The sequence below is a fragment of the Mauremys reevesii genome, linkage group 15, assembly GCF_016161935.1.
Source record: "Mauremys reevesii isolate NIE-2019 linkage group 15, ASM1616193v1, whole genome shotgun sequence".
Lineage (NCBI taxonomy): Eukaryota > Metazoa > Chordata > Testudines > Geoemydidae > Mauremys > Mauremys reevesii.
The window spans coordinates 42,220,188-42,244,957 of record NC_052637.1 but is presented as its reverse complement, the minus strand read 5'-3'; the positions used below and the strand labels follow the sequence as shown (position 1 = coordinate 42,244,957).

General features: G+C 68.8%; 1 protein-coding gene across 5 annotated transcripts in view; it reads left to right on the top strand.

The window, feature by feature from the left end:
• Window positions 1-24,770, top strand: part of BAHCC1 (BAH domain and coiled-coil containing 1) — a 90,034-nt gene that overhangs the window by 42,924 nt on the left and 22,340 nt on the right. For all 5 annotated transcript variants that reach the window (XM_039501259.1, XM_039501260.1, XM_039501261.1 and 2 more), the window contains 9 exons: window positions 3,915-4,094; window positions 13,223-13,348; window positions 14,154-15,869; window positions 18,699-18,804; window positions 19,593-19,801; window positions 20,299-20,457; window positions 20,639-20,832; window positions 21,425-21,785; window positions 22,937-23,725. In XM_039501259.1, the coding sequence (XP_039357193.1) occupies window positions 3,915-4,094; window positions 13,223-13,348; window positions 14,154-15,869; window positions 18,699-18,804; window positions 19,593-19,801; window positions 20,299-20,457; window positions 20,639-20,832; window positions 21,425-21,785; window positions 22,937-23,725 (3,840 nt within the window). The remainder of the gene's footprint in view (window positions 1-3,914; window positions 4,095-13,222; window positions 13,349-14,153; window positions 15,870-18,698; window positions 18,805-19,592; window positions 19,802-20,298; window positions 20,458-20,638; window positions 20,833-21,424; window positions 21,786-22,936; window positions 23,726-24,770) is intronic.

Below are 24,770 nucleotides of genomic sequence, written 5' to 3'. Positions count from 1 at the left end.
CTCCCCTCCGGATGCCACGCCCCCCCGTCACCTTCCCCCCCCGGGACACCACACCCCCTGTCACCTTCCCCCCCCCGGGACACCACACCCCCTCTCATCTCCCCTCCGGATGCCACACACCCCTGTCACCTTCCCCCCCCGGGACACCACACCCCTCTCATCTCCTCCGGATGCCACACCCCTGTCACCTTCCCCGGGACACCACACCCTCTCATTCCCCCCGGGACACCCCCATCCCTTCCGGGACGCCACACAGCCCTCTCACCCTCCCCAGGACGCCACACCAACCTCTCCTCCTGCCCCCCCTCTGCTCCCACCCCAGGACACCCACATCCCTCCTCTCCTCCTGCCTGGGACATCCTACCCCCCTTCATCCCCCATCTCTGGGACACGCCCCCCCCCGGGTGAGCTCCCAGGCTGAATGGGGTACATGGCAGGGTGGGATGGCAGTGCCCGCCTGGCACCTGCTCTGGACAGGGGGCACATCTGGCTCTGGGGGGCCAGGCTGGCACCTCTCCCTCGAGCGCAGAGCACTCCCCCTCCCCTCTCGGTGACTCAGTGGTTCCTGGGTTTGGAATCCAGCCCCTCGCTGCCTCTCCCGAGCTGTCTGCTTGCCCGGGCCCTATAATGCGGCCTGGCTCCTGGCTGGAGCCGCGTTCGCATGGAAACACTTTGCCTCATCGCATCTGATTTAAATCAAGCTGAGAGTGCGTCTAACCAGGCTGGGCTTTCCGGGGCACGGGGGGCTCCTGGGGGCTTGCCTAGCACTCGGGGAGAGATGGGGCAGACATTGGGGTGAGCGCTGGCCGGCAGCGTGTGTTCGGGGGCAGTTTGCCAGGGCTCAGTGAGTGCTGGGGGGGGCTGTTTGTGGGGAGGGCTGGGGGGCCGAGCATGGGAGAGATTGGTCATTGGGACCGTCCTCCGGCTTGAGCCATGAGGAGCCGTGGTTGGGGCTTTGCTGGGACAGGCTGGGGGGCAGGGCCTGCCGACAGGGGTGACATGGAGAGATGTCTGCAGAACAAGAGCATGTTGGAACTGGGGAGAGGGAGGGTGAGGCAGAGACCCCAGGCAGGGAGCATCAGCCGAGCGCCATCTCTTCATTAGCTGAGATCTCCTCTCCCATGGGCTGTCTCCCCCACTCCCACGTCCTGGCCCCTTGGCCTCCCCCCACGGGGTGCCCTTGGCCCGCGACGCTCCTCTCCCTTGGCTGCCCTGAGCGTGGGGCTGGGCCGGGGAGAAAGGGAGCGAACGCCAGAGTCTCCGGCCCCAAATGGAGCAGGAAGAATCATTGTCTGGCTCTGTGACGCCCCGGGGATGGGAAATGGTTTGGCGGGCGCAGCGGGGTCCCAGCCGGAGCCAGGGGCCGCCTGCCACTCCGGGGCGGTTTGGGTGCAAATCAGGAGCCAGTGCCAATTAATTATAAAAGGCCGGGAGTTTGGAAACACCCCACCCCTGCCGGCTGCTTCCCCGGCCCAGCCAACCCCTGTGTGAACCCACGGCTATGGGCAGGAGCCCTGGCTAACAGAGAGGCGAGCAGGCCGGGGACTGCGGGGCGTTGTGGGGGGCAGGGGAGGAGGGAGATTTCCGGGGTGGGGGGGAATCCCGAGGGGAGCAGCGGGGCTTCGGGACGGAGGACCCCAGGAGGTTATTTCCAGCTGGTTTTGCTCTGTTCTGGGCCTAGCTGCGGGTGCCCCAAGAGATGCCCAAATGCGCCAAGTTGGCATGTGGGCTGCGGGGTGGAGAGCAGGGAGCTGAGCCCAGCCCTGCCAGCTGGGGACAGAGGGTTGAGCTGGGAGTGGCCATAGGGGGCAGCTGCCTGGTGAGGTCCCTGGGACTGGTGAGTGCCAAGGGCTTGGGGGCGCCAGCCCCTTCTGCACCCACATGGCTGGCCCCTGCCAGGCAGAGGGGTGGCTCCCAGGGTTCGAGGCAGAGCCAGGCTGGCTGCAGGCACAGGGGGGCCTGTCTTTGCCATCCCATCCCTGCCTCATTGCAGCTGTGGGCGGGCGCTCCTTGGCAACGCGGGTCCATGGGTGCCGAACACTGCTCTGGGGGGCCAGGGGCTGTGAGGTCGGGGGTGTGGGCCCTGCCTTGAGGCCATCGCCTGCCCCACGGTTGCCACCGCAGGCTCGGGGGTCCTGGGCTCCCAGCTCCTTAGCTTGGGGACGGGCCTCCCCTCGTTCCCAGGCCCCCCTGCTCCGCTGGGAATCCCCCATCACTGCGTGTGGGAGGGCCCAGGCTCCCTGTTCTCAGAGCCGCAGCCTGGAAAATCCTTCTCCGCCTTGGAGCCGGGCCCTGGCATCCCAGCCCCGCTGGCTGCTCGGCTCCCCCGGAGACACGCACTGAGCCGTGGTCCGGGCACCCGCCCCCGGCCCAGCTGCTGGGCGCGGCCTCGCCCCGCCTGCTCGGCCGTGCCCAGCCCCAGCCCCTGGCTCTGCGAACGGGAAGGCCGGGGCGAGTGTAACCACATCCCGACACTCATCCCCGAGGCATCCCGGGGATTAGCTCAGGAGCGTGGGCCGGCTTAGAGAGCAGAGCTCACTTCCTCCCCGTGTGGGCGTCCGGCCAGGCTCCGTGGGCCCCGCTTGGCTTCCCATCGGGGAATGACCCGCTCCTCGGCCGCGCCCCCGGCTGCAAACACATGTGCTGGGGCGGGGAGAGGACCGGGGCCAGCCCGCCCGGCCCTTGGCTACTGGCTGCGATGTTTCCAACATGATCTCACAGGCCGGTCTTCCACGCTCACCTCCTCCCCCGAGCCCGCCCCTCTCCTGCAGGCCGATCCGGGGCGAGTGGTCTCTGCTGGGGCTGCCAGCCCCCGGCCAGGCCTTGAGGCGTAGGGGCTGCGTGTGCTACAGGAGACAGCTGCCTGCCGTAGGGTGGGTGTGTCTGAGCTCGGGGGTCACTGCGCCTGCTCCCTGCCCCACCCCAGCGGCACCTGGTGTCTCACAGGCTGGGGGCCAGTGGGGCTGGACACCTGCTGTGCCCTGGGGCGCTGCCCGCTCCTAATCCAGAGCCGGAGCGGCCTGGACGGGGCTGCACTCTGTGCGCACAGGCTGCCCCGTGGCCCACGCGCGCTCGCACCCCGCCTGACGCGCTCGCTCGCACGCACCTACGCAGCCTTTCCGCCTTGTGCGCTGGGCCCAGCCCAGGGCGGTGCCAGCGCTGACTGCCCGGGGGCAGCCGACAGGCGTGGGGACGAAGGGGGGCGCCGAGCTGCCCTTCGGCTCTCGTGGCAGCGTGAGCAGGGCCTGCAGTGGGGCCCCTCAGGGATGTTCGCTGTGTGTGGCCAGGAGGCCGGGCCCCCACACCGCTTGGCAGCCGCCTGGGGAGTGAGGGGGGGGCTGTACCGAGCGAAGGGTGCAGCGCTCCCTGGGCTGCCCTCCGTGATGACACGCGTGTGCGGCTCCTTGGCTGGGGGAGGGGAGCTGTGCTGGGCGGGGCACCATGGAGGGAGTCCTGCTGGGGCTGCCTGGGGGAGATGTCCCTGGAGACCAACGGCTCCGTGGTCCTGCTGAGGGGAGAGCGAGCTGCCTGCTCCCCCCGATCAGAACGAGCAGCGGGAGCCCGCTGCCACATCTGGGCGCGCAGAGAGGCACTGTCGGCTCCCAGCCATGTGCACGCGCCGGAACGGCCAGACGCATGCAGCCCCCCAAGTGAGAGCCCCGGGCTCAGAGTGCCAATCGGAAGGGGCAGATTTCCCCACGTTTCCCCGATGGCCCAGCGGCTCCGCACGGCCACCCCACAGGGACATCATGGAGCCGAGGGTGAACTTCCCACCAGACGCGGGTGTGAGTGGGTGTGTGCACGCCCGGGCACGTGGGCCCTCCTTTCGTGGGGGAGTGTGAACGGGGCTCAGAGCACATGGGTGCCCGGGTGCCCATGCGGGTGGAACTGATGGTCCTTTCTTGTGTTCACAGCAGGGAGTGGATTGATGGGGAACACGCCCGCCTCATCCTTCATGGGCAGCTTCCTCACCAGCAGCCTGGGCTCGGCCGCCCCCACGCATCCCACGGGCCCCGCCTCGTCCCCCTCGGAGCCGGCCTACCGGGGCCCACACTCCGGCACCTCCCAGATCTGGTTCTCGCACTCCCACGAAGGTAAGGGCTCGGCGTGAACCGAGGAGGGAGCGGGGCAGAGGAGACAGTGGGGACACGCGGAGTCCCAGCAGCCGCCCAGCCTTGGCTCATTGCTCCTCCTGGCAGACAACGGGGATTTGGCCAGTGAACCAATGGCAGTGAGCTGTCTGCCCGCCCCCGGGCCACATGTGTCAGGTGCGGCCTGCTGCCCAGGGCCACGTGTCCCCAGACGTGCCAGGCGTGTCCCGCTGCCCAGGGCCATGTGTCCCCAGATGTGCCAGGCGTGTCCCGTTGCCCAGGGCCACGTGTCCCCAGACGTGCCAGGCGTGTCCCGCTGCCCAGGGCCACGTGTCCCCAGACGTGCCAGGCGTGTCCCGCTGCCCAGGGCCATGTGTCCCCAGATGTGCCAGGCGTGTCCCGTTGCCCAGGGCCATGTGTCCCCAGATGTCTCAGGCATGTCCCGCTGCCCAGGGCCATGTGTCCCCAGATGTGCCAGTCGTGTCCCGCTGCCCCAGGCCACGTGTCCCCACATATACACACTCAGACGTCTCTAAGGCCTTTGTCCTGGTACCACACGACATTTTGATTAAAACACGAGAATGAGATAAAATTACCCTGGCGCACATGAAATAGATTAAAAACTGGCTAACTGGTAGATCTCAAAATGTACCTGTAAGCGGGGAATCACCATGGAGCGGGCGTCTTACTGGTGGGGTCCCGCAGGAATCAGTTCTTGGCCCTTCACTAGTTAACATCTTTATCAATGACCTGGAAGAAAACAGAAACTCATCACTGATGAATTTACCGATGACACAAACATGGGGGAGTGGGAAATAAAGCAGAGGCCACGTCACTGAGACAGAGCCAGCTGGTATCGCTTGGTAACCTGGGCGCAAGCAAACGATGGGTGGTTTAATAAGGAGAATTGTAACTGTAAACATCTAGGAACAGAACGCTGGCCATGCTGCCAGGCTGGGGGCTCTGCCCAGGGGAGCAGCGACTGTAAAAGATTTTTGGGGGGTGGGGGGTGGAATTCAGCCGAACGTGAGCTCCCGGTGCACCACTGGCCAAAAGCACCGATGGAATCGTGGGATGCACAAACGGGAATCTGGAGGAGGAGCAGAGAGGTTATTTCACCGCTGTACTGGGCACTGGTCTGACCGCTGCTGGGATCCTGTGTCCAGTCCTGGTGCCACGATTCAAGAGGGATGTGGATAAATCAGAGACGGGTCAGAGAAGAGCCACGAGAATGATCAGAGGGTTAGAAAACCTGCCTTGTAGTGACGGACTCAAGGAGCTCAGTCTATTTCGCGTAACACAGAGACGGTTCAGGGGGGACTGGATCCCAGTCTGGAAGCACCGAGCTGGGGAACTTTGATAACGGGCTCTTCAGTCTAGCAGAGGAAGGTCTCACTCCATCCACCAGCTGGACGCTGAAGCTAGACACAGTCAGCCTGGGAATAAGGTGGAACATTTTTAACACTGAGGGTAACTAACCACGGGAACAATTCCCCAAGGGGCCTGGTGGATTCGTCATCATGGGCAATTTTGCAATGAAGCTGGGATGTGTTCCTCAAAGCTCTTCCCTAGGGATTGTTGTGGGGCAGGTCTCTGAGTCTGGCCTGCGTTACAGAGGAAGTCAGATGAGATGATTGCAACGGTCCCGTCTGGCCTTGGAATCTATAAATCTGTGTGCTGGCTGCCCCCCCGGCTGTGCGTCCCCAGATGTGCCGGCTGCCCCCCCGGCTGTGCATCCCCAGATGTGCCGGCTGCCCCCGGCTGTGTGTCCCCCGACGTGCCGCCGGCCCCCCGGCTGCACGTCCCCAGATGTGCCGGCTGCCCCCCGGCTGCGTGTCTCCAGATGTGCCGGCTGCGTGTCCCCAGATGTGCCGGCTGCCCCCCCGGCTGCACGTCCCCAGATGTGCTGGCTGCCCCCACGGCTGCGCGTCCCCAAATGTGCCGGCTGCCCCCCCAGCTGCGTGTTCCCAGATGTGCCGGCTGCCCCCCCGGCTGCACGTCCCCAGATGTGCCGGCTGCCCCCAGGGTCGTGTGTCCCCAGGTGTGCCAGGTATGTCTCTCTGCCCGGCTGGCTGTGTGGCCCTGCCCCTCGGCTGGGATAGCTGTGCTTAGGAGAAGGACGAGGGTGACTTTACTGGCCCCAGCCAGGTGCTTTTGGTAGCCCCACCTCTGGTTCCCATCCCAGGGCTGAGCGCGTCCGGAGGGCGGGGTGGCGCCGAAGGAGTTAAGGTTTTGCAGGCCTGGCTCTCGGCACGGCTGGCATGTGGAGAGGTAATTGCAGTTGGCAGCGTGAGTGAGTGGCGGGCTCTGTGCCGCTGGCACCTGGCTGCGCTGTAACGCGCCGGTTCCTGCAGATCAAGTGTTTAGAGAGGCGATGAGGCAGGCAGGGCTGGGGGGCCGTGCTCCCTGCAGCCCTCTCACCCTCCCGGGGCCTGTGTGTCTCTGTGTGTCTCTGGGGGGTTGGCGTGACGGGGCTTGGAGGGGCACCTGACTGCTCAGGACTGAAAAGTGCTAGCGAGAGCCCAGTACAGCTGTGCCAGGCCACGCTTTGCCCCGCCCCCGACAGTGCCTGGCAGTGCAAGCTCCCACCATGGCTTGTGTGATGTGCACAAAGACGGACTGGGCTGAGGCCAGTCTGACTCATGCCACTTGTGACCATTGGGATGTGGAACCTGCTTTAGCAGCTCGCTGTGCGGGGCACCCTCCGGGGCGTCCCAGGCAGGAGGCCAGCACGGGTGCCGTGCTGCAGCGTGAGCTGGGCCTGCGCAAACCGGAACTTTGGCTAGCAGCTCCCTGGGGCGCAGACCATCTCGGGGGGGGGGGGGGCGGGCAGGTGCCAGGAAGCAGCGCGGGGAGCAGCCGGCATAACCGACGCCAGGCCCTGAGCTGCAGGTGCCAGGGGCCCGATCTCGGCGATAAGCAGCAGGGGCTCCAGGGGAAGGGAGAGGGGCCTTGGTGGGCAGAGGAGTGAATGTCCCCTCCCCCCTTCCAGAAGCAGCCCAGGGTGCAGGGGTGACCCCGGCCTTTCGCCCCTCACCTAGCCCAGCCGGAGTCACTGCCCCAGGCCCCCAGGCTGTCGCCCACTTGGGGGCTGGCGCTCATCCCTGCCCCCCATCGCCTGCTCATCAGCACAGAGCCTCTGTGGTGAAACCGGCGACACCCCGGCTTCCTGTGCCACTAACGGCCGGGGGGAGGGGGCTCCTGCTACCGCAGACTGGGGGGGGCTCCTGGCTCAGCCCCCCAGCCACGCTGCTCTGCATCATGGGGGTTGTGCTGGGGAGATTCAGCCTGCCTGCCCCCCCCACTGGCCCCAGGGAACTGGTTCACTCACTGGTGGGAAGCAGCACCCCCAGTGCCCACCCTGGGCTGGGCCAACCCCCAGAAGCCACGTCCCATCCCGGCTCACTCCCTTACCGCAGCCTGCCACCCCCTCCCCCGAAGAACCACTCCTCTCAGCCCCCCGTTGTACCCCACTGGAGAGCTGGCTCCCTTCTCCAGCCTCTCCCTGTGCCCCACCAGCTCCTTCGGTGCCTCTCAATCCCGATCCGCAGCCCCCTGCTACCCCAGCCCTGCGCTGCCCTCCAGCTCTGCTGGTGCCCCCCACTCCCGACCCGCAGCCCCCTGGTATCCCAGCCCTGCCCCCGAACCTCTGCTGGTGCCCCCCACTCCCGACCCGCAGCCCCCTGGTATCCCAGCCCTGCCCCCTAACCTCTGCTGGTGCCGCCCACTCCTGACCCACAGCCCCTGGTATCCCAGCCCTGCCCCCTAACCTCTGCTGGTGCCCCCCACTCCCGACCCGCAGCCCCCTGGTATCCCAGCCCTGCGCTGCCCTCCAGCTCTGCTGGTGCCCCCCACTCCCGACCCGCAGCCCCCTGGTATCCCAGCCCTGCCCCCTAACCTCTGCTGGTGCCGCCCACTCCTGACCCACAGCCCCCTGGTATCCCAGCCCTGCCCCCTAAACTCTGCTGGTGCCCCTCACTCCCGACCCGCAGCCCCCTGGTATCCCAGCCCTGCCCCCTAAACTCTGCTGGTGCCCCTCACTCCCGACCCGCAGCCCCCTGGTATCTCAGCCCTGCCCTTCCAGCGCTGACGGTGCCCCTCACTCCCAACCCGCAGCCCTTTGTTGCCCTCCCCCCTGCCTGGGTTTGGTGCTGAGTCTGCGGTGTCCCCACCTGATCCCTGTCCAATGAGCTGGGTCAGCGCCGGGAAGCGAGGGAGATGCAGAGTTAAGGAGCGAGGAGCGAGGTGGTATTGGCAGGGTGCCCTGGCACCGAGCCCGGCTGCTAGTTTGAACTGGTGCCAGCTGGCTTCCGGCATGCCGGGGCTTGCTCAGCGCGTCGATGGGGGGGGCGGGGGGGCAGCGCACGGCTGCCTGAGCAGGATCACGAGAGGCCTTGTTGACGGGCAGCCTGGCCGAGCACCGGTGGCTAATGAAGCTGAAAGGGGCCGGGCGCGGCGTGGGGCTCATAACTCAGCCTTCCGGGAGGGTGCCTGCGCCAGGCTCGCCGGGCCCCCGGCTGCCGTCCGCCCTGTTGCGCTAGAGGGAAGCTCACAGTGTCCTGGGGGCTGCGGGCACCGTGGGTAAAGCCCTGGCATCTCACCGGCTTTGTTCACCAGTGAAACAAGCCTGGCGGGTCTCAGCGTGGGGCCCATTGGGGTGGGGCGTGGTAGCGGGGTGTGGGCGGAGGTGTGCGATGGGGCTGGCATCGGTCGTTCTCTCTCGGCAGCCCCAGGGGCAGGATGGGGCCCCTGGATCTCGGCTGAGCGCTGCATCCCAGCCCCGGCTTGTGGGAATTTCCTGCTCCGCACAGACCTGGGCCTGGGCCCAGACCCCCCTGCTGGGCCCCACTGCGCCAGCTTCCCTGGAAGGCCCCGAGCCCTGGGCTAGAGGGGTGGGGTGTGGAGCCGGGGAGCCACCAGCAGCAGTAATGGGGAGATGATGGGCTGGCCAGGGTGTGTGCCGGATGCCCGCCCCCGGCGGAGGCAGGTGGGGCTGGTGACCCCAAGGGTAAGAGTGAGTCCACAGGACACCCCATAGGAAACATCTAAAAAGGTGGGGGGAGGGGTCCAGGTGGGGGCCGGGCCAGAGCTCCTGCTCCGTGCTGTGTGCTGGGGGCCTGGGATGGGGACACTGACCTGCCCTCGGGGTTCGGGCTCAGGACACCTCGTCCCCGTGAGGCTGCAGGCTGCACTCCCACGGGCAGTGCCCTGTCCCACTCAGACCCCTGGGTGTCGAGCGCGGTTGTTACCAAGAGCCGGAAGCTGAGACCTTGGCAGTTCATGTCACTTGTTGGCTGGTTGGCGGGTGCTCCATTCGGACGGGAGGGGTCAGCCGCCCGGGGAGGGAATGCAGCAAATTCACTGGGTCCAGCCCCATCAGCAGCTCTGGGTCCCTGGGGGCTGGAAGGGGGTGAGGGGCACCTGAGCAGCAGCAGCTGCCCTGCCCCACAGCAGGCTGTGTGGGGGGCTGTCTGCATTGCCCCCAACCCAGCGTGTTCGGGGGACGGGCGGGGGCCTGGGACGGGGGGGTCAGTTCTTAAAGGGAAAGCAGCCTGGTCTCTGGCTCAGAGTGCAGAGCTGGGGGGGCAGGGGGAGGGGGAGCCCCATTCTAGGGTGTTGCCCCAGCGGGGCACCCTCTGCACAGAGAGCCCCGGGATCTAGTGCTGGCATCATCTGCCCCCCGCTCCCACTACAACTGCCTGTTAGGAGCCATCCGTAACCTGGCAGCCCCCACACCAGCTCCTCATCCCACCAGAGGCAGGGGAATCACCCGGGGCCCTGCTGCCACTGTCAGACATTTGCTGAAGCGCTTTACGACTGTACAGGGAAATTGCCTCACCTGCCACTGAAATGCAGCCACTTCTGGGCTGCCACGCAGCTGCTGTTTAACCGCTCACAGCAACACAGCCAGGACAAGGAGTGAGGGAGCTGAAGCTGCGGGTGAGCTTGGGGCAGCAGGATGGAATTGCCCCGCTGGGATCTGACTCCTTGGCTCAGGTGGAGGTTGAATGACCTCAGGCTTCCTGGTTTGCTGCCCCTGGGAGGGACGACCCTGCACAGCTCAGCGTCCCAGCCGAGGGCTTGGGGCCAGTGTGCATTGTGCCTCCCAGTCCCCCTCTGTGCCCAGGGCTTGGGTCTGCGTCTCTGGGCCCTTTGCCAGACACTGGCTCACTCAGCCCCGCTCGCCTGGCAGCCTGGTGAGGACAGGCTGGGCCCCTCCAGGCCTGCAGCAGCGTCTCAGCCCCAGCCCAGTGTGAGCAGTGCCCGGGGCTCCCCTCGCACGCCAGGAGCTCCTGGGCAGGGCAAGCAGGAGCAGGGAAGTTCCCGTGCCCGGGCTGCTGGGCGGTGCCAGGCTGATGTGTGTGGATTGTGGCTGTGCTCACATCACTGTGTGTCTGTACACGTGTCCGTGTCCATCCTCGTGTGCTCGGCCATGGCTGGGTGTGGGCTGCACGACTGTGCATATGCCTGTGTGCTCGTGCGTGTAAATCTCTGTGCGAGGGTGTGCTCACGCGTGTGCTTTTAGGCATGTTTCCACACTTGCTGCGGTGCCCCCGGTGCCACGCGCAGCTGGGGGAGCTCCCTGGCAGGGCTGCGCGCTCAGGTTTCGGTTCATACCTCGGCCGCCTTTGAAGCAGGTGCCAAAGATGGGAGCTCTGAGCTGCATGCTGCAGGGAAACCCCTCCCCTCCCCCGCAGTTGTGTGTGTGCTGCCCCCTCCCCCCCAGCCTGAGCCAAGACCTCTGCCACTCACACCCACGGCCCCTCTGAGCTGCAGCCCAGCCTGGGGTGCTGCCCTGGGCCACTCGCTGGGGCTGGAAAGTGTGACTGGGGGGGAGGGCTGGATTTGACCCCTCAGTGCCCAGTGCAGGAGTCAACTGGCTGAGGCTGGGCTGGGCCAGGCTGGCAGAAGCTCTGTCTGGATCTCCTGGTTCCTCGACTGCCCCAGTGCCCCCTTCACCTGTGGGCAGAGATGGGCGCACAGGTGTCCCGAGACAGGCACTGCTGCCAGCAGCAAGGGATTCTGGGTAACTGGAGAGTGCCTGGCTGAGGCCCCGTGGGGCTTGGTGAGCCGGAGCTCAGACCCCAGACCCCCTCCCTCACCGCTGCACCTGCCACCTCAGCCGCTCCCCTGCCTGCCTCCCGGGAGAGTGTGGGGGACGGACCCGGCCAGCGTGGGGGACAGACCTGGCCAGTGGGGGGCAGACCCGGCCAGCGTGGGGGGCAGACCTGGCCAGTGTGGGGGATGGACCCGGCCAGTGTGGGGGGCAGACCCGGCCAGCGTGGGGGACGGACCCAGCCAGCGTGGGGACAGACCTGGCCAGTGGGGGGCAGACCCGGCCAGTGTGGGGGGCAGACCCGGCCAGCGTGGGGGACGGACCCAGCCAGCGTGGGGACAGACCTGGCCAGTGGGGGGCAGACCCGGCCAGCGTGGGGGGCAGACCTGGCCAGGGTGGGGGACAGACCCGGCCAGCGTGGGGGACGGACCCGGCCAGCGTGGGGGGCAGACCTGGCCAGAGCTGGTGCCCCCTCCCCCATTGCAGCAGGGCATCCCTGGGGGATGCAGAGATTCAGGGCCTGACACAGCACAGAAGCTTGGCCGGACTGCTGGGGTGGGGAGAGACGTGGGGTGACAGCAGGAATTTACAGACTTCTGTGACTGAAATGAGGGCCAGTAAAACTTCTACCAGGTGCTGATGACAGAGGTTCAGCTGCCGGTGTGCCCCGCCCCGCCCCGCCCTGTGCACAGCCCCACGGCACCGCGGGTGCAGCGCAGGGGGAAGGTGCCATCGCAGCGGGCAGAAGAGTGTCGCTGACCACGCAGTACTGGATGCTATCGAGGGTCGTTCTGGTCTGACGGGGGCCAAAGGGAAGAGCGGCCGGGGGTCAGCCAGGGGCTCACAGGCCTCAGGCTGGAGCCGCGCCGCAGAAAAGCAGCGTCGCCGTTCGCGCCCTGTGCAGGCTGGGCAGCCCTTCCATTGCCGTTTGGCTCTGCGCTGCCCAGGTCTGGGTGCGGGCCGGGCTAGCCAGCCGCTGCTCTCGGGGTGTAACGGCTGAGATCCCCGTTCCTCCCTGGGCAATGGGGCTGTCACCACGCGGGGAGAGGGGGTGCTCCTGGCCTAGCAGTGAGCCCTGCTGTGTGCCCAAAGTCTAACGAGAACTGCCCAGATGCCTTGGCAGATCAGACAGCCCCCGTGCCAGGGCCAGCTGAGGGCTATGGCAGGGCTTGAGTGGTGGGCACAGGTCCTGGTGCATGGAGAAATACCAGGTGCCCCATGCTGGCCCCTTGAGAGCACGGGGGAGGTGCACCTCAGTTGGTGCTTGCAGGGGCAAGCGCACAGAAGCCAGCGAGCTGAGCACTCACGTGCCAGGCCGGCTCACGCCCCCTCTTGTGAGGGCTGCCGGGGGGATCGGACAGGCTGGCGCAGGGGGGCATTGTGCCATTGCAGGTGCGCTGACCAGATCTGCCCTCGCTGCAAGACTGGTGTGTGGGGGGTTGATTGAAACACAATGGGGCTGTGTCCTCTCCGCTACTCCTGCCTTGCCCCTGTGTCACCCCAGCGCCTGCGCACAGTGGGGTGAACCCCCCGTGGGGACAGGGGTTCGCACGCAGGGGCCCAGGTGCGAATGGCGGGGAAGGGCCTCATGGCACCGGAGCGCGAAGCTGGGTGGGGAGGGGCTGTCTGACTGCTGGCTCTGGGCCCCCCGTTCAGAGCCCAGACAGCAGCAACCTGCCAAGGGAGAAGGGCCAGGAGCCTGGCTTGTCCATGCAGGCTTTGGTGTTCCTGTGGCCTGGCTGGGGGAGGTGCCCAGAGGCTAGGGGGATGGGCAGCCGGGTCGTAGGGGGAGGGATAGCTCAGTGGTTTGAGCATTGGCCTGCTAAACCCAGGGTTGCGAGTTCAATCCTTGCGGGGCCATTTGGGGAGTGGTCCTGCTTTGAGCAGGGGGTTGGACTAGATGGTCTCTTGAGGTCCCTTCCAGCCCTGAGATTCTATGAAGCCTTTCCACAGAAGAGTGCCCCTGTGTGCGGGGGGGTGGTACCATTTACCTGGCACCTGTGCTGTGCTCGTGATCTGCCTGTGCGTCTGCCCCCCCGTGGGGCCGGCTCACTCGCTCCCTCTCTCTCTCCAGCTCCGGGGTACCCCAGGTTCTCGGGGAGTCTGGCCTCCACCTTCCTGCCCATGAGCCATTTGGATCACCATGGAAACAGCAACGTCCTCTACGGCCAGCATCGGTTCTACGAAAGCCAGAAAGCAGGTACCAGGAGGGGCTGGGGCAGGGCCCCCAGCCTGGAGTCTGCACCCCAGCGGCCGGGCTCCTGGCCCCCAAGGCAATGGGCGGGGAGGGGAGCAGCCGAGCCCAGGAGGGAAGAGGCAGGAAGCCACCTGCAGTTCTTGGCACAAACCTGTGCCCCGCGAGAGCTTCCTGCTGGGGATTTGGGCTGTTGACAACGGTGGAGTGGGGCTGGTTACCCCAGCTGATGGGGAGACGCCCCCGGTCCGTCTGGAGAGGCCTGCCCCGCCACGTGGCAAAGGAAGGGCTGGGGGCTGGGATCAGGGGGACTGGAATAGGGAGGACTGGGGGTCTGGGATGAAGGGTCCTGGGGCGGGGAGGATTGGGGGGCTGGGATCAGGGGGACTGGAATAGGGAGGACTGGGGGTCTGGGATGAAGGGTCCTGGGGCGGGGAGGATTGGGGGGCTGGGATCAGGGGGACTGGAATAGGGAGGACTGGGGGTCTGGGATGAAGGGTCCTGGGGCGGGGAGGATTGGGGGGCTGGGATCAGGGGGACGGGGGACAGGAGGCTGCGGAACGGGGGTGCTGCCGCAGTGGGCTGTAGCATTCCTGAGGCGACTGTCATGGCGCTGAGACGTCAGGTGCCTCCCGTGGGCGACGCCGGGGGCTGGTGCGCAGAGCAGGGTCAGCAGGGCCTGGTGGTGGGCGAGTGCTGGGGAGGGAGCCAGCGTCCGGCCCAGCCGGGGCCGTGTCCCGGGCCCTGCGGGGAGGCAGGCGCCCGTCGCTGCAGAAGGCCCCGCGCTCACCGGCTGCGTTTGCCCCCCCAGATAACTTCTACCTGCGGAACCTGCCGGCCCAGCCCACCCTGCTGTCAGCCAACCACAACTTCCCCACCATTGCCCGGGCCGCCCCCGGCCACCCCATCGGGTCCTGCAGCCGTGACCGCGAGGCCAGCCACGCGCAGAAGAGCCACAAGGAGTACGACCGCTACCTGCTGGCCAAGGAGAAGGCGGGCAAGGGGGAGGCCAGGGAGAGGCCGGCGGAGGAGGACGTGAAGGAGCGTCACAAGCTGGTGCTGCCCATGACGCCCGAGGGGCACTGCAAGGACGGGGTCCACCAGAGGAGCTCGTGCGAGAACCGGGTCAAGCACCTCAACTCCTGCCTGCTGAACTCCAAAATGCTCAATGGCGACGCCCACAAGGCCGTGCTGCCCAGCTGCACGGGTGGCGCCCTGCCCCGCCACGCCGGCATGGCCCAGAGCCGCTGCCCCAAGGACATGCTGCGGGCGGAGCGGGAGCTGGCTCCCCACGAGTCGCCCCAGCCCTACAGCGAGTGCCTGGAGCGGCGCCAGATGCTGCACCACTCGGTCTCCTACACTGTCCCGTCCAGCCTGCCCGCCATCCCGCCCCCGCTCAGCACCTCGGCCGCCACCTTCCCCTGCCTGCAGCTCCACTCCAGCCCCGACGGGCTGTGCCCCTTGCAGGACAAAGCCGGGCGGGAGCTGAAGCTCAGCGGGGCCACGTTCGTGCCGTCGGTGGGACACCTGACTGACAAGAGCAGGTCGTTCCAGGTGGCGTCCGAGGCCTGCAGCCTGGAGCGCGGCGAGGCCAAGGAAAGGCAGGAGATGGGCTCGGAGCACACGGCTGCCTACGGGAACTCCTTCCACCAGCTCAAGGCGGAGGGCAAGGCGGAGCGGAGGCTGGAGTGGGCGCAGAGCTGCAACGCCCGGCTGAAAGGCCTGGAGTACCTGAACAGTGCCGGCTCCGAGGCCCCCTTCCCCAGCCTGCCCCCGGCGCCCAAGGGCGGCCTGGAGAAGGGCAGCTACTTCGAGATGGCGCCATCCCAGGACTGCTCCCGTGCCAGCCACCAGGACGCCCTGTGCGTCAAACTCAGCCAGTCCTGCTGCACTTTAGACAAGGGCTCCAAGGAGTGCCAGGGCCAGAGCGGGCAGAAGGTGGCGCGGATACGGCACCAGCAGCACGTCCCCGCAGAGCTGGAACTGGCGGGGAGCGGCTCCGAGGCGAGGAGGAAGGCGATGGGCTACAATGGAGCCCCCCTGGCCCCCTGGGGCGTGCAGGGGCAGGGTGCCCCCATGCCCATGGGCGAGGAGAGGAAGAGCTCCTACCTCGACCCCTTCAGCACCAGTTTGCAGCAGGCTGCGCTGATGACTCAGGGCTCGGTTTTGAGCCAGGACATGCAGAGCCCCCCCGACGAGGTGTCGGCCATGAAGAACCTGCTGAAATACAGCAACCAAGCACTTATCGTGGGCCAGAAGGCCCCCTTCGTGGGGCTCGGCGCCATCAAGGGCAGCTGCGCCCAGCAGGACGGCAAGTTCCAGGCAGGCAAAGGGCAGCAGGAGCTGGAGCGGCCGGACTGCGCCCGCAGCAGAGACCACGAGCTGGCCCACGGGGAGGGCGAGGTGCGGCAGCCGCCCGTGGGAATCGCCGTGGCAGTGGCGCGACAGAAGGACACGCTGAGCCGGCCGGAGCCCTCGTACGGCCCCAACTCCAGCCGGCAGAGCCGGGCGACCATGGGCCTGAAAGGTAACGGGGCCAGGCCGGCCGCGCCACCCCGGGCAGGAGGCGTCTGTGGGGATGGGCAGCCCCGTGCCCGGGCGGAGCAGCAGCGGTGGGTGGCGTCCGCAGGGCTGGCGGGGGGAGGGCGCTTCCCAGAACCCACGAGCGTCCGGGTCTCATGGCCAGCCGGCATCACGGCCCCAGTGCCTCTGCCCGGAGCCCCGCTGGAGAGGGGCGCGGCCGGCCCTGGGGGAAAGCACTGACCGGCCAGGGAACCCCACACTCACGTCTGCTGCCCCCCACGGGCTGCACCGTCCCCTGGGCCCCACCCATCAGCCCCTCTCTGTAGGCTTCCCTCCTGAGCGCTATTCCATCCTGAGCCCTACCCACCACAGCTCTGCCAGTCAGTGCGTGCCCCTCCGTCCCGACCCACAGCCCTGCCGGTGCCCCTCCGTCCCGACCCACAGCCCTGCCGGTGCCCCTCGGTCCCGACCCACAGCCCTGCCAGTGCCCCTCGGTCCCGACCCACAGCCCTGCCGGTGCCTCTCGGTCCCGACCCACAGCCCTGCCAGCCCAGCCCTGCCCCCCACAGCCCTGCCAGTGCCCCTCGGTCCCGACCCACAGCCCTGCCAGTGCCCCTCGGTCCCGACCCACAGCCCTGCCGGTGCCCCTCGGTCCCGACCCACAGCCCTGCTAGCCCAGCCCTGCCCCCCACAGCCCTGCCAGTGCCCCTCGGTCCTGACCCACAGCCCTGCCGGTGCCCCTCGGTCCCGACCCACAGCCCTGCCGGTGCCCCTCGGTCCCGACCCACAGCCCTGCCGGTGCCTCTCGGTCCCAACCCACAGCCCTGCTAGCCCAGCGCTGCCCCCCACAGCCCTGCCTGCCCCCCAACTCTGCCGGTGCCCTCTGTCCCAGCCCGCACCCCACCCCAGCGCTGCCCCCCACAGCCCTGCCAGTGCCCCACGGTCCCGACCCACAGCCCTGCCAGTGCCCCTCGGTCCCGACCCACAGCCCTGCGAGCCCAGCCCTGCCCCCCACAGCCCTGCCAGTGCCCCTCAACCCCGACCCACAGCCCTGCCTGCCCCCAACTCTGCGGTGCCCCTCTGTCCCAGCCACCCCCATCCCAGCCCTGCCCCCCACAGCCCTGCCAGTGCCCCTCGGTCCCGACCCACAGCCCTGCCGGTGCCCCTCGGGCCCCACCCACAGCCCTGCTAGCCCAGCGCTGCCCCCCACCGCCCGGCCTGCCCCCCAACTCTGCCGGTGCCCCTCTGTCCCAACCCGCAGCACCCCCATCCCAGCGCGGCCCCCCCCAGCCCAGCCAGAGCCCCGCCGACCCGACCCACAGCCCAGCCAGTGCCCCTCGGTCCCGACCCACAGCCCTGCCGGTGCCCCTCGGTCCCGACCCCCAGCCCTGCCAGCCCACCCCTGCCCCCCCCAGCCCCTCCAGTGCCCCTCGGTCCCGACCCACAGCCCTGCCGGTGCCCCTCGGTCCCGACCCACAGCCCTGCCGGTGCCCTCGGTCCCGACCCACAGCCCTGCCGGTCCCACTCGGTCCCCACCCACAGCCCCGCTAGCCCAGCGATGCCACCCACAGCCCTGCCTGCCCCCCAACTCTGCCGGTGCCCCTCTGTCCCAACCCGCAGCACCCCCATCCCAGCGCTGCCCCCCACAGCCCTGCCAGTGCCCCTCGGTCCCGACCCACAGCCCTGCCGGTGCCCCTCGGTCCCGACCCACAGCCCTGCCAGCCCAGCCCTGCCCCCCACAGCCCTGCCAGTGCCCCTCAACCCCGACCCACAGCCCTGCCTGCCCCCCAACTCTGCCGGTGCCCCTCTGTCCCAACCCGCAGCACCCCCATCCCAGCCCTGCCCCCCACAGCCCTGCCAGTGCCCCTCGGTCCCGACCCACAGCCCTGCCGGTGCCCCTCGGTCCCGACCCACAGCCCTGCTAGCCCAGCGCTGCCCCCGACAGCCCTGCCTGCCCCCCAACTCTGCCGGTGCCCCTCTGTCCCAACCCGCAGCACCCCATCCCAGCCCTGCCCCCACAGCCCTGCCAGTGCCCCTCGGTCCCGACCCACAGCCCTGCCAGTGCCCCTCGGTCCCGACCCACAGCCCTGCTAGCCCAGCGCTGGCCCCCACAGCCCTGCCTGCCCCCCAACTCTGCCGGTGCCCCTCTGTCCCAACCCGCAGCACCCCAGCCCAGCCCTGCCCCCCACAGCCCTGCCAGTGCCCCTCGGTCCCGACCCACAGCCCTGCCAGACCCCCGCGGACCCCACCCACAGCCCTGCTAGCGCTGCCCCCACAGCCCTGCCTGCCCCCCAACTCTGCCGGTGCCCCTCTGTCCCAACCCGCAGCACCCCCATCCCAGCCCTGCCCCCCACAGCCCTGCCAGTGCCCCTCGGTCCCGACCCACAGCCCGGCCAGTGCCCCGCCATCCCGACCCACAGCCCTGCCAGTGCCCCTCGGTCCCGACCCACAGCCCTGCCAGTGCCCCTCGGTCCCGACCCACAGCCCTGCTAGCCCAGCGCTGCCCCCCACAGCCCTGCCAGTGCCCCTCGGTCCTGACCCACAGCCCTGCTAGCCCAGCGCTGCCCCCCACAGCGCTGCCGGTGCCCCTCAGTCCCATCCTTCAGCCCCACCCTCAGTTTCCCAGCCCTGTGCAGTGTCCTGTGGAGAGCGCACATCAGCCCCAGCTGGGGGGTGAGATGGGCACAGGCTGGGGCAGGCTGAGACCCACGGGATGAACCTGGGAGCCCAGGGCGACAGGCGGGTGCCCGGCCCGCCCCCATGAGTGGGGAGATTCGGGATCCCGTCCCTCACGTCTCTCTCTCTCGTCTCCCTCCCGCGGGGCGTCCTGTAGCCGGCTCAGCACGACCCATGCACGTCATCGACCTGGAGGCGGAGGAGGAGCGGAGCCGCCTGTGCGAGGAGCGGCTGGGGATCACGGGCCGAGAGCTTCTTCTCCAGTAAGGAGCCAGCGCGCTCTGGCACACGCCGGCAGGAGAGTCAGGCTGGCTGGCCTCCCCCACCCCCTCCGGGGCTGCCCGGATCCCACGTCCCCGGTATTTCTCTGCCCTGGGTCTTAAACGGGCCCCCGAGGCCTCCGGGTCCTGGCTGGAGCGGGGCCAATAATGGGCTGGGTGGGTGCCGGAGGGGGGCCAGGCTGCACCAAAGTCTAGCGTCATTCGACAAACCTCAGGCCCAATTCTGAATGGTGCAGAGCGCTGGCAGCTCTTGCTGGGGCCCAAGGGTGCCCAGCCCCCCAGGATTGGGCCCGGTCGCAGCTCCGAGGAACAAGGGGAGGAGGCAGCAATCTTGGAGCTGGACGCAAACCCTGTCACTCCCAGATCCTGCAGCTCCAGGGCCGGGCAGCGCAGGGCACCAGGACACCTGGGTTCTGTCCCAGCTCTGCCATGGGTGTGGCCCTGGGCAGGCATCTGTCGGTCCCCCCATATCCCACCTGTAGAGTGGGGGTGGGGTGGCCCCTCCCTGGGATGTGCATGGAGCCCAGCGCATGCCCCTGGCTCAGGGCCCAGCTGGGCCCGGCCTGGCTGACGAGGCGGAGGGAGCCCAGAGCCGGCTGGAGAAGTGGCCGCTGTGGTGTGTGCCTGGAACCAGGCCTGGGGGCAGCCAGGTGCCCGCGTTGTCACCAGGCACCTTGTCGCTGTTTCCAGCGGTGGGCAGAGGTGGGGAGCAATGGGCACGGTCAGTAGAGACGGCTCACCCTGATCTGCGTCTCCCCTTCGCTTTGCAGGGAGAACAAGGACCTCGTGGACTTTGCCAGGATCCACCCATCCAGTGGCTGCCCGGGTGACCTCACCCCCCACCTCATGATCGCAGGCGGCTCCTCCCTCCAGGCCGGCCAGTTGGGAGGGGACCCCGCAGCCCACGCACACCCAGCCCACGCGCACTGGCTGCCCCGGACGCGCAGCCCCTCCATCTGGATGGGGGGGCACTCTTACGGTCAGTGCAGGGTGTGGCCGGCTGGCTGCTGCTGGGGAGACGGGGCCCCAGGAAATCACAGCTCCAGCTGCTGCGGCGGCCGGCCCCGGGCTTCGCTCCAGCTCTTTGGGTGAATCTATGAACAGGATTGGGCCCGTCTGGGCCCGGGCATCACAGGGGCTGGGCATGCTGCCAGCCACGCACCTCTGGTGGAGCCCCTCAGTCCCCTACTGCACCCGCCCTGGCCTCCCGTACTCAGGCACTGTGGATCGGCGCCAGGGCTCGCTGGGGTTAGACGCCTCCAGACTCCTCCGGCTGCTGCTCTTAACTCTGCTCCCAGCAGCCGTGGTCTGGGCGTCCCAGCTGCTGCACGAAGCCTGGCGCGTGGCCCGTGGGCTCGCTGCCCAGCCCGGCTCTGTCACTGACAAGTCCCTGGGTCTGGCCACGGAGCCAGTGCTGGGAAGGTGCCTCCGGCGACGCCAGCCCCCGTGACCCTTGTGTGTTTGTTCCCTCCGCAGGCATCAGCCACCCGGCCTTGCATCAGAACCTGCCGCCCGGCTTCCCAGCGTCCATGCCCAGCACCATGCAGTCCGTGTTCCCCCTTCCCCAGGACCCCCCAGCGCAGCTCGTCATCCTGCCCACGGAGCCGTCAGCCCACGGCGCCCCGCACACGCTGGGTAAGGGCAGCTGCCAGGGGAGACGCTGCCCCCTGCGGAGGGTGGGCCCAGCGCCTGGCCCCCTGGCTGGCTTTGTCCCTCTCGCCTGGATTCCCTCGGCAAAGGCTTGTCAGGGAGGGGGGCATGGCCCCGGGCGAGGGGCTGCGGCTGCTGAGCTGACCCCCTGCTCTCTCTTCGGCAGCTGATGTTATGGACCAGGCCTCGCTGTGGCCGCCCATGTACCCGGGCCGGGGTCCCAGCTCCCACCTGCAGCACACGGGCCAGCTCCCCGTCTACTCGCGCTCGCAGTTCCTCCGGCAGCAGGAGCTCTACGCCCTGCAGCAGCAGCAGCGGGCGGCCCAGGCGCTGGAGCTGCAGAGGCAGTCGCAGATCCAGGTCAGGGGCAGGGGGCCGGGGGCAAGGGGGGGTTCAGAGGAGGGTGGTGCCGGTACACGGCCTCTCCTAGCCCCTGGCAGCCTCACACCTGGGGCGCCGGCACTGGGCAAGCCGGGCTGGGGCCATCCGGTCTCTCCACGGTGGGTGTCGGGCTAGGGCATGAGGCCAGTTTGTCTGGGGTGTGGGGCTGGGCCCTGGGGCTGACCTCTCTGGGGTGTGGGGCAGGGCCCTGGGGGCTGACCTCTCTGGGGTTGGGCCATGGGGCTGACCTGTCTGGGGTGTGGGGCAGGGCCCTGGGGGCTGACCTCTCCGGGGTGTGGGGCTGGGCCGTGGGGCTGACCTGTCTGGGGTATGGGGCAGGGCCGTGGGGCTGACCTGTCTGGGGTATGGGGCAGGGCCGTGGGGCTGACCTGTCTGGGGTGTGGGGCAGGGCCCTGAAGCTGACCTGTCTGGGGTGTGGGGCAGGGCCCTGGGGCTGATCTGTCTGGGGCTGGGCCCTGGGGCTGATCTGTCTGGGGCGTGGGGCTGGGCCCTGGGTGACCTGTCCAGGGCTGGGCCGTGGGGCTGACCTGTCTGTGTCCTTGCCCCACAGCGGAAGGCGGAGGAGCAGCCTGCCGAGCTGGAGGAGCCAGGCCCCGAGAAGCCCCTCAAGCCGTCCCACAAACCAGTTGCCTTAACGCCCCCCACCAAGGGCCTCTCCTCGCCGGCCCCCTGCCCTGCCAAGCTCTCACCCTGCTGCCACTCGCCCGCCCTGCGGCACCCATCCAAATGCCCCTCGGCGCATCCTGCCACCCCCTGCACTTTACCCGTCTGCCCGGCGCCCAGCTCGGCCATTGCCCCGCGCTCCCCGCCCGCCAGCCCCAGCCCCTCGCCCAGCTCCAAGGGCAACGAAGCCGAAGACAAGCGGGTGGAGGGGCAGCCGCCCCGGGGCTACCCCAAGTCGCTGGAGCCAGGTGGGGATCGCGCCGGGGCTGGGCTGGATGGGAGCCATAGGAGTGCCGGGGCCTGAGCCCTGAGACAGACCGTGGGGCCAGCCCCCCATTCGTGTGTCTCAGGGCGGTCCTGTGGGGTGGGGAGCTGGGGTCTCTGGCTGTGGGGCGGCGGGAGGCCATGCTGAGGGCCTGCCCCAGCCCTGGGCAGAAGGATCCAGCCTTGCCAGGACAGCAGCTGGGCACCGTGGTGACGAGGCCAGTGGGCTGAGGGGAGCTCAGGGCCACCGGGGGCAGGTTGAGGCGCCTGGGTGGCCCTGGCTCTCCATGCTGGGATTGGGGGGGAGGGTTGGCAGTCAGCCCTGTTTGTGGGAGAGAAGCCGAAGGGGGCACGTGGGGCGTCAGCGAGGCCAGAGCCTCCCTGTCCCGTGCGGCCTGCCATGGGGTGACCCAGTGCCAGGGCAGGCACAGGGGCTGGAGCCAATAGGCATCCGCTGGGGATCTGGCTCCAGGAATCCACCAGGCGCTTGTGGGGCCGTATGCGCGTCCCACTGCCTGAGCTCCTCCCTGTGCCAGCCGAGCTGCCCGCTGGCCCTGCCAGCCCTCAGTCAAGGGCATTTAACTCCGCTGGCATCGCCGCCAGCGTTTACATTGGAACCATGTGTTGGACGTAGCATCTGGTCCCAGGGTTGCCACGGGGATGCCCGCCAGCAGGGTTAATGGGGCACGGTGCCTGTGCCGAGCCAGCTCCCCTTCCCCAGCACCAGCTAAGGCCTGCCTGCCGAGCCGGAGGATGGGGGGGGCAGGCTGAGCAGGGGGTGGCCTGGCCCGCCTGGGAGTCATCCCACGCACCCCCCTTGTCCCAGCCGGGGAGGCACAGACCTGGCAAACGCGTGGGCCAGTTAGACACGTCCCCTGGGCCCCTGCTGGCTCGGGGCTGGGGATCCCCAGGCGGGCAGACACCAGGCGCCTCTGACCAGCTGGCAGGCCCACGAGGCTCCTGGGAGAGGCCGGGGAGAACAAGGGAGGGAGACCCCCAGACACTGAGTAGGGTAGCAGAGGTCAGAGCCCCCTCCTGGAGAGCGTCAGGGGGTAGGGTTGGGGCTGGCCCCTGGTGCCGTGGGGCGCATGGTCCCCTCCCCTGCCCTCACTGACTGCGCTGCCTTGCCCCGCAGACCTGCCGCCTGGATACAGCTACCCCGCCGTCAGCATGGGCTACTCCTCGCCGCTGGCCGTGCACGCCGCCGAGCCGGCCGACCCCGACACTATGCAAAGCGTCTCCCCGGCGGCCGAGCCCGAGCAGTCCCGGACGTTCCCTCCCACGGAGGAGCCGTGCCGTGCCAGCGCCGCGGCCGTGCTGGAGGAGGCCGGGCGGGCGGCTCAGAGTGCCACGGCCGAGCCCACGGCCCAGGCTGCCATGGGCCAGCATCTCCACCACCACCACCACCTCCTCCTCCCCCTGGGGCAGGCCTCGGGGGAGCTGGTGGGGGCCGCGACGGGCCGGGACCTGGCTGAGGAGCTGGGAGAGACGCCCTATGGCCCAATGCTGGGGGGGCCCGGCTTGGCCTCGGCTCAGGGAGCTCCGGAGGAGAGCGGGGGCCTGGAGGAGCGGCCGGGGGCAGCGCAGCTCACAGGGGCACCGGCAGGCTCCCCCCTGAAGGCCTCGGAGGGCGCAGCCGGGGAGGAGCAGGCGGCAGGGCGGGAGGTCGGCTGCGCAGAGGAGCAGGAAGGTGACTCCCTGAGCCTCCTGCGGGCGGGCAGCGGCCTCCAGGGCCCTCTGAGTGGGCTGGACGCACTGATCATCGCAGGCATTGACCTGGGAGACCTCCCTGCCCTGAGCCCGCCCAGCGCGGCCCCCCCAGCGGCTGTCCCCTCGCCCTGCCCGTGCAGCTCAGGGATCACCCTGCTCAGCGAACTGGCCGACCTGGAGCTCCAGCGGCAGAGGTGCGACGCGACGGTGGGAGGTAAGGAGCTGCCACCCTCCCCCTGGGCCTCACACCGGACCCCTTGCTGGGCTGGGAGCCCCCCCATTGCAGCCCCTCTGCTCTCTGAGCCCCGCCCCCCGCAGTGTGGGGTTGGCATCGGGTGGGGCGGCTGCATGGGGTATCAGGGTGGCCACCAGGGTGCCCTGGCCCAGTGCAGACAGGCCGAGAGGCTCCATGTCCCACCCAGGCAGGACGCGGCTGGGTCCCGGGAATGCCCCTCGGGCCCGCAGCGGAGCAGGCGGGTGGTTGCCCTGCCAGATGCCAGGGGGCTCTGTGCATAGGAAACCCCCCTGCAGAGTGGGGCCTGCCTGGCCCGGGTGAGCTGCAGGCTGTTTGGAGACGGGCAAACGCTCAGGTCGCTCACCAGCCACCAGAAAGGGGAGTTCACCCCGCCCCGCTCGCAGTGGGCACAGGCGCGGCGCACCGGGGACGTCTCCTGGGAGCAGGCGTTGGGAAGGTGGTGGGGTGCCAGTCTTCGGGCCCAGCCTGCCTCCTCCCTCGACACCGGAGATTCCTGCGAGGCCGGGGGGTTCCTGAGCCAGGCTCTGGGAGGAGGAGCTGAGGAGGGGCACCCGGCTCTGAGCTGAGGGAGGAACCCCCCGGGCACAGCCCCATTTACATGAAAAAAAGCCCCTGGAAAGGGAGCAGGTGGCCCCCCAAAGCCCTTCCCATCTCCAAGCACCAGGGAGCAGACTGGGGGGGCTGGGGCTCTTTGGGGGGACCAGGGTGTCCTGGCAGGAACAAGGAAACCCAAAACCCCACTGCAGCAAGAGCCGGGTCAGGGAATGGGCACTGGAGAGGGAATGGGGAGCGGAGGGCAGGGAATGGGGCGTCGGAGGGCAGGGAATGGGCGTCGGAGGGCAGGGAATGGGGCGTCGGAGGGCAGGGAATGGGCGTTGGAGGGCAGGAAATGGGGCATCGGAGGGCAGGGAAGGGGCGTTGGAGGGCAGGAAATGGGGCATCGGAGGGCAGGGAATGGGGCGTCGGAGGGCAGGGAATGGGCGTCGGAGGGCAGGGAACGGGG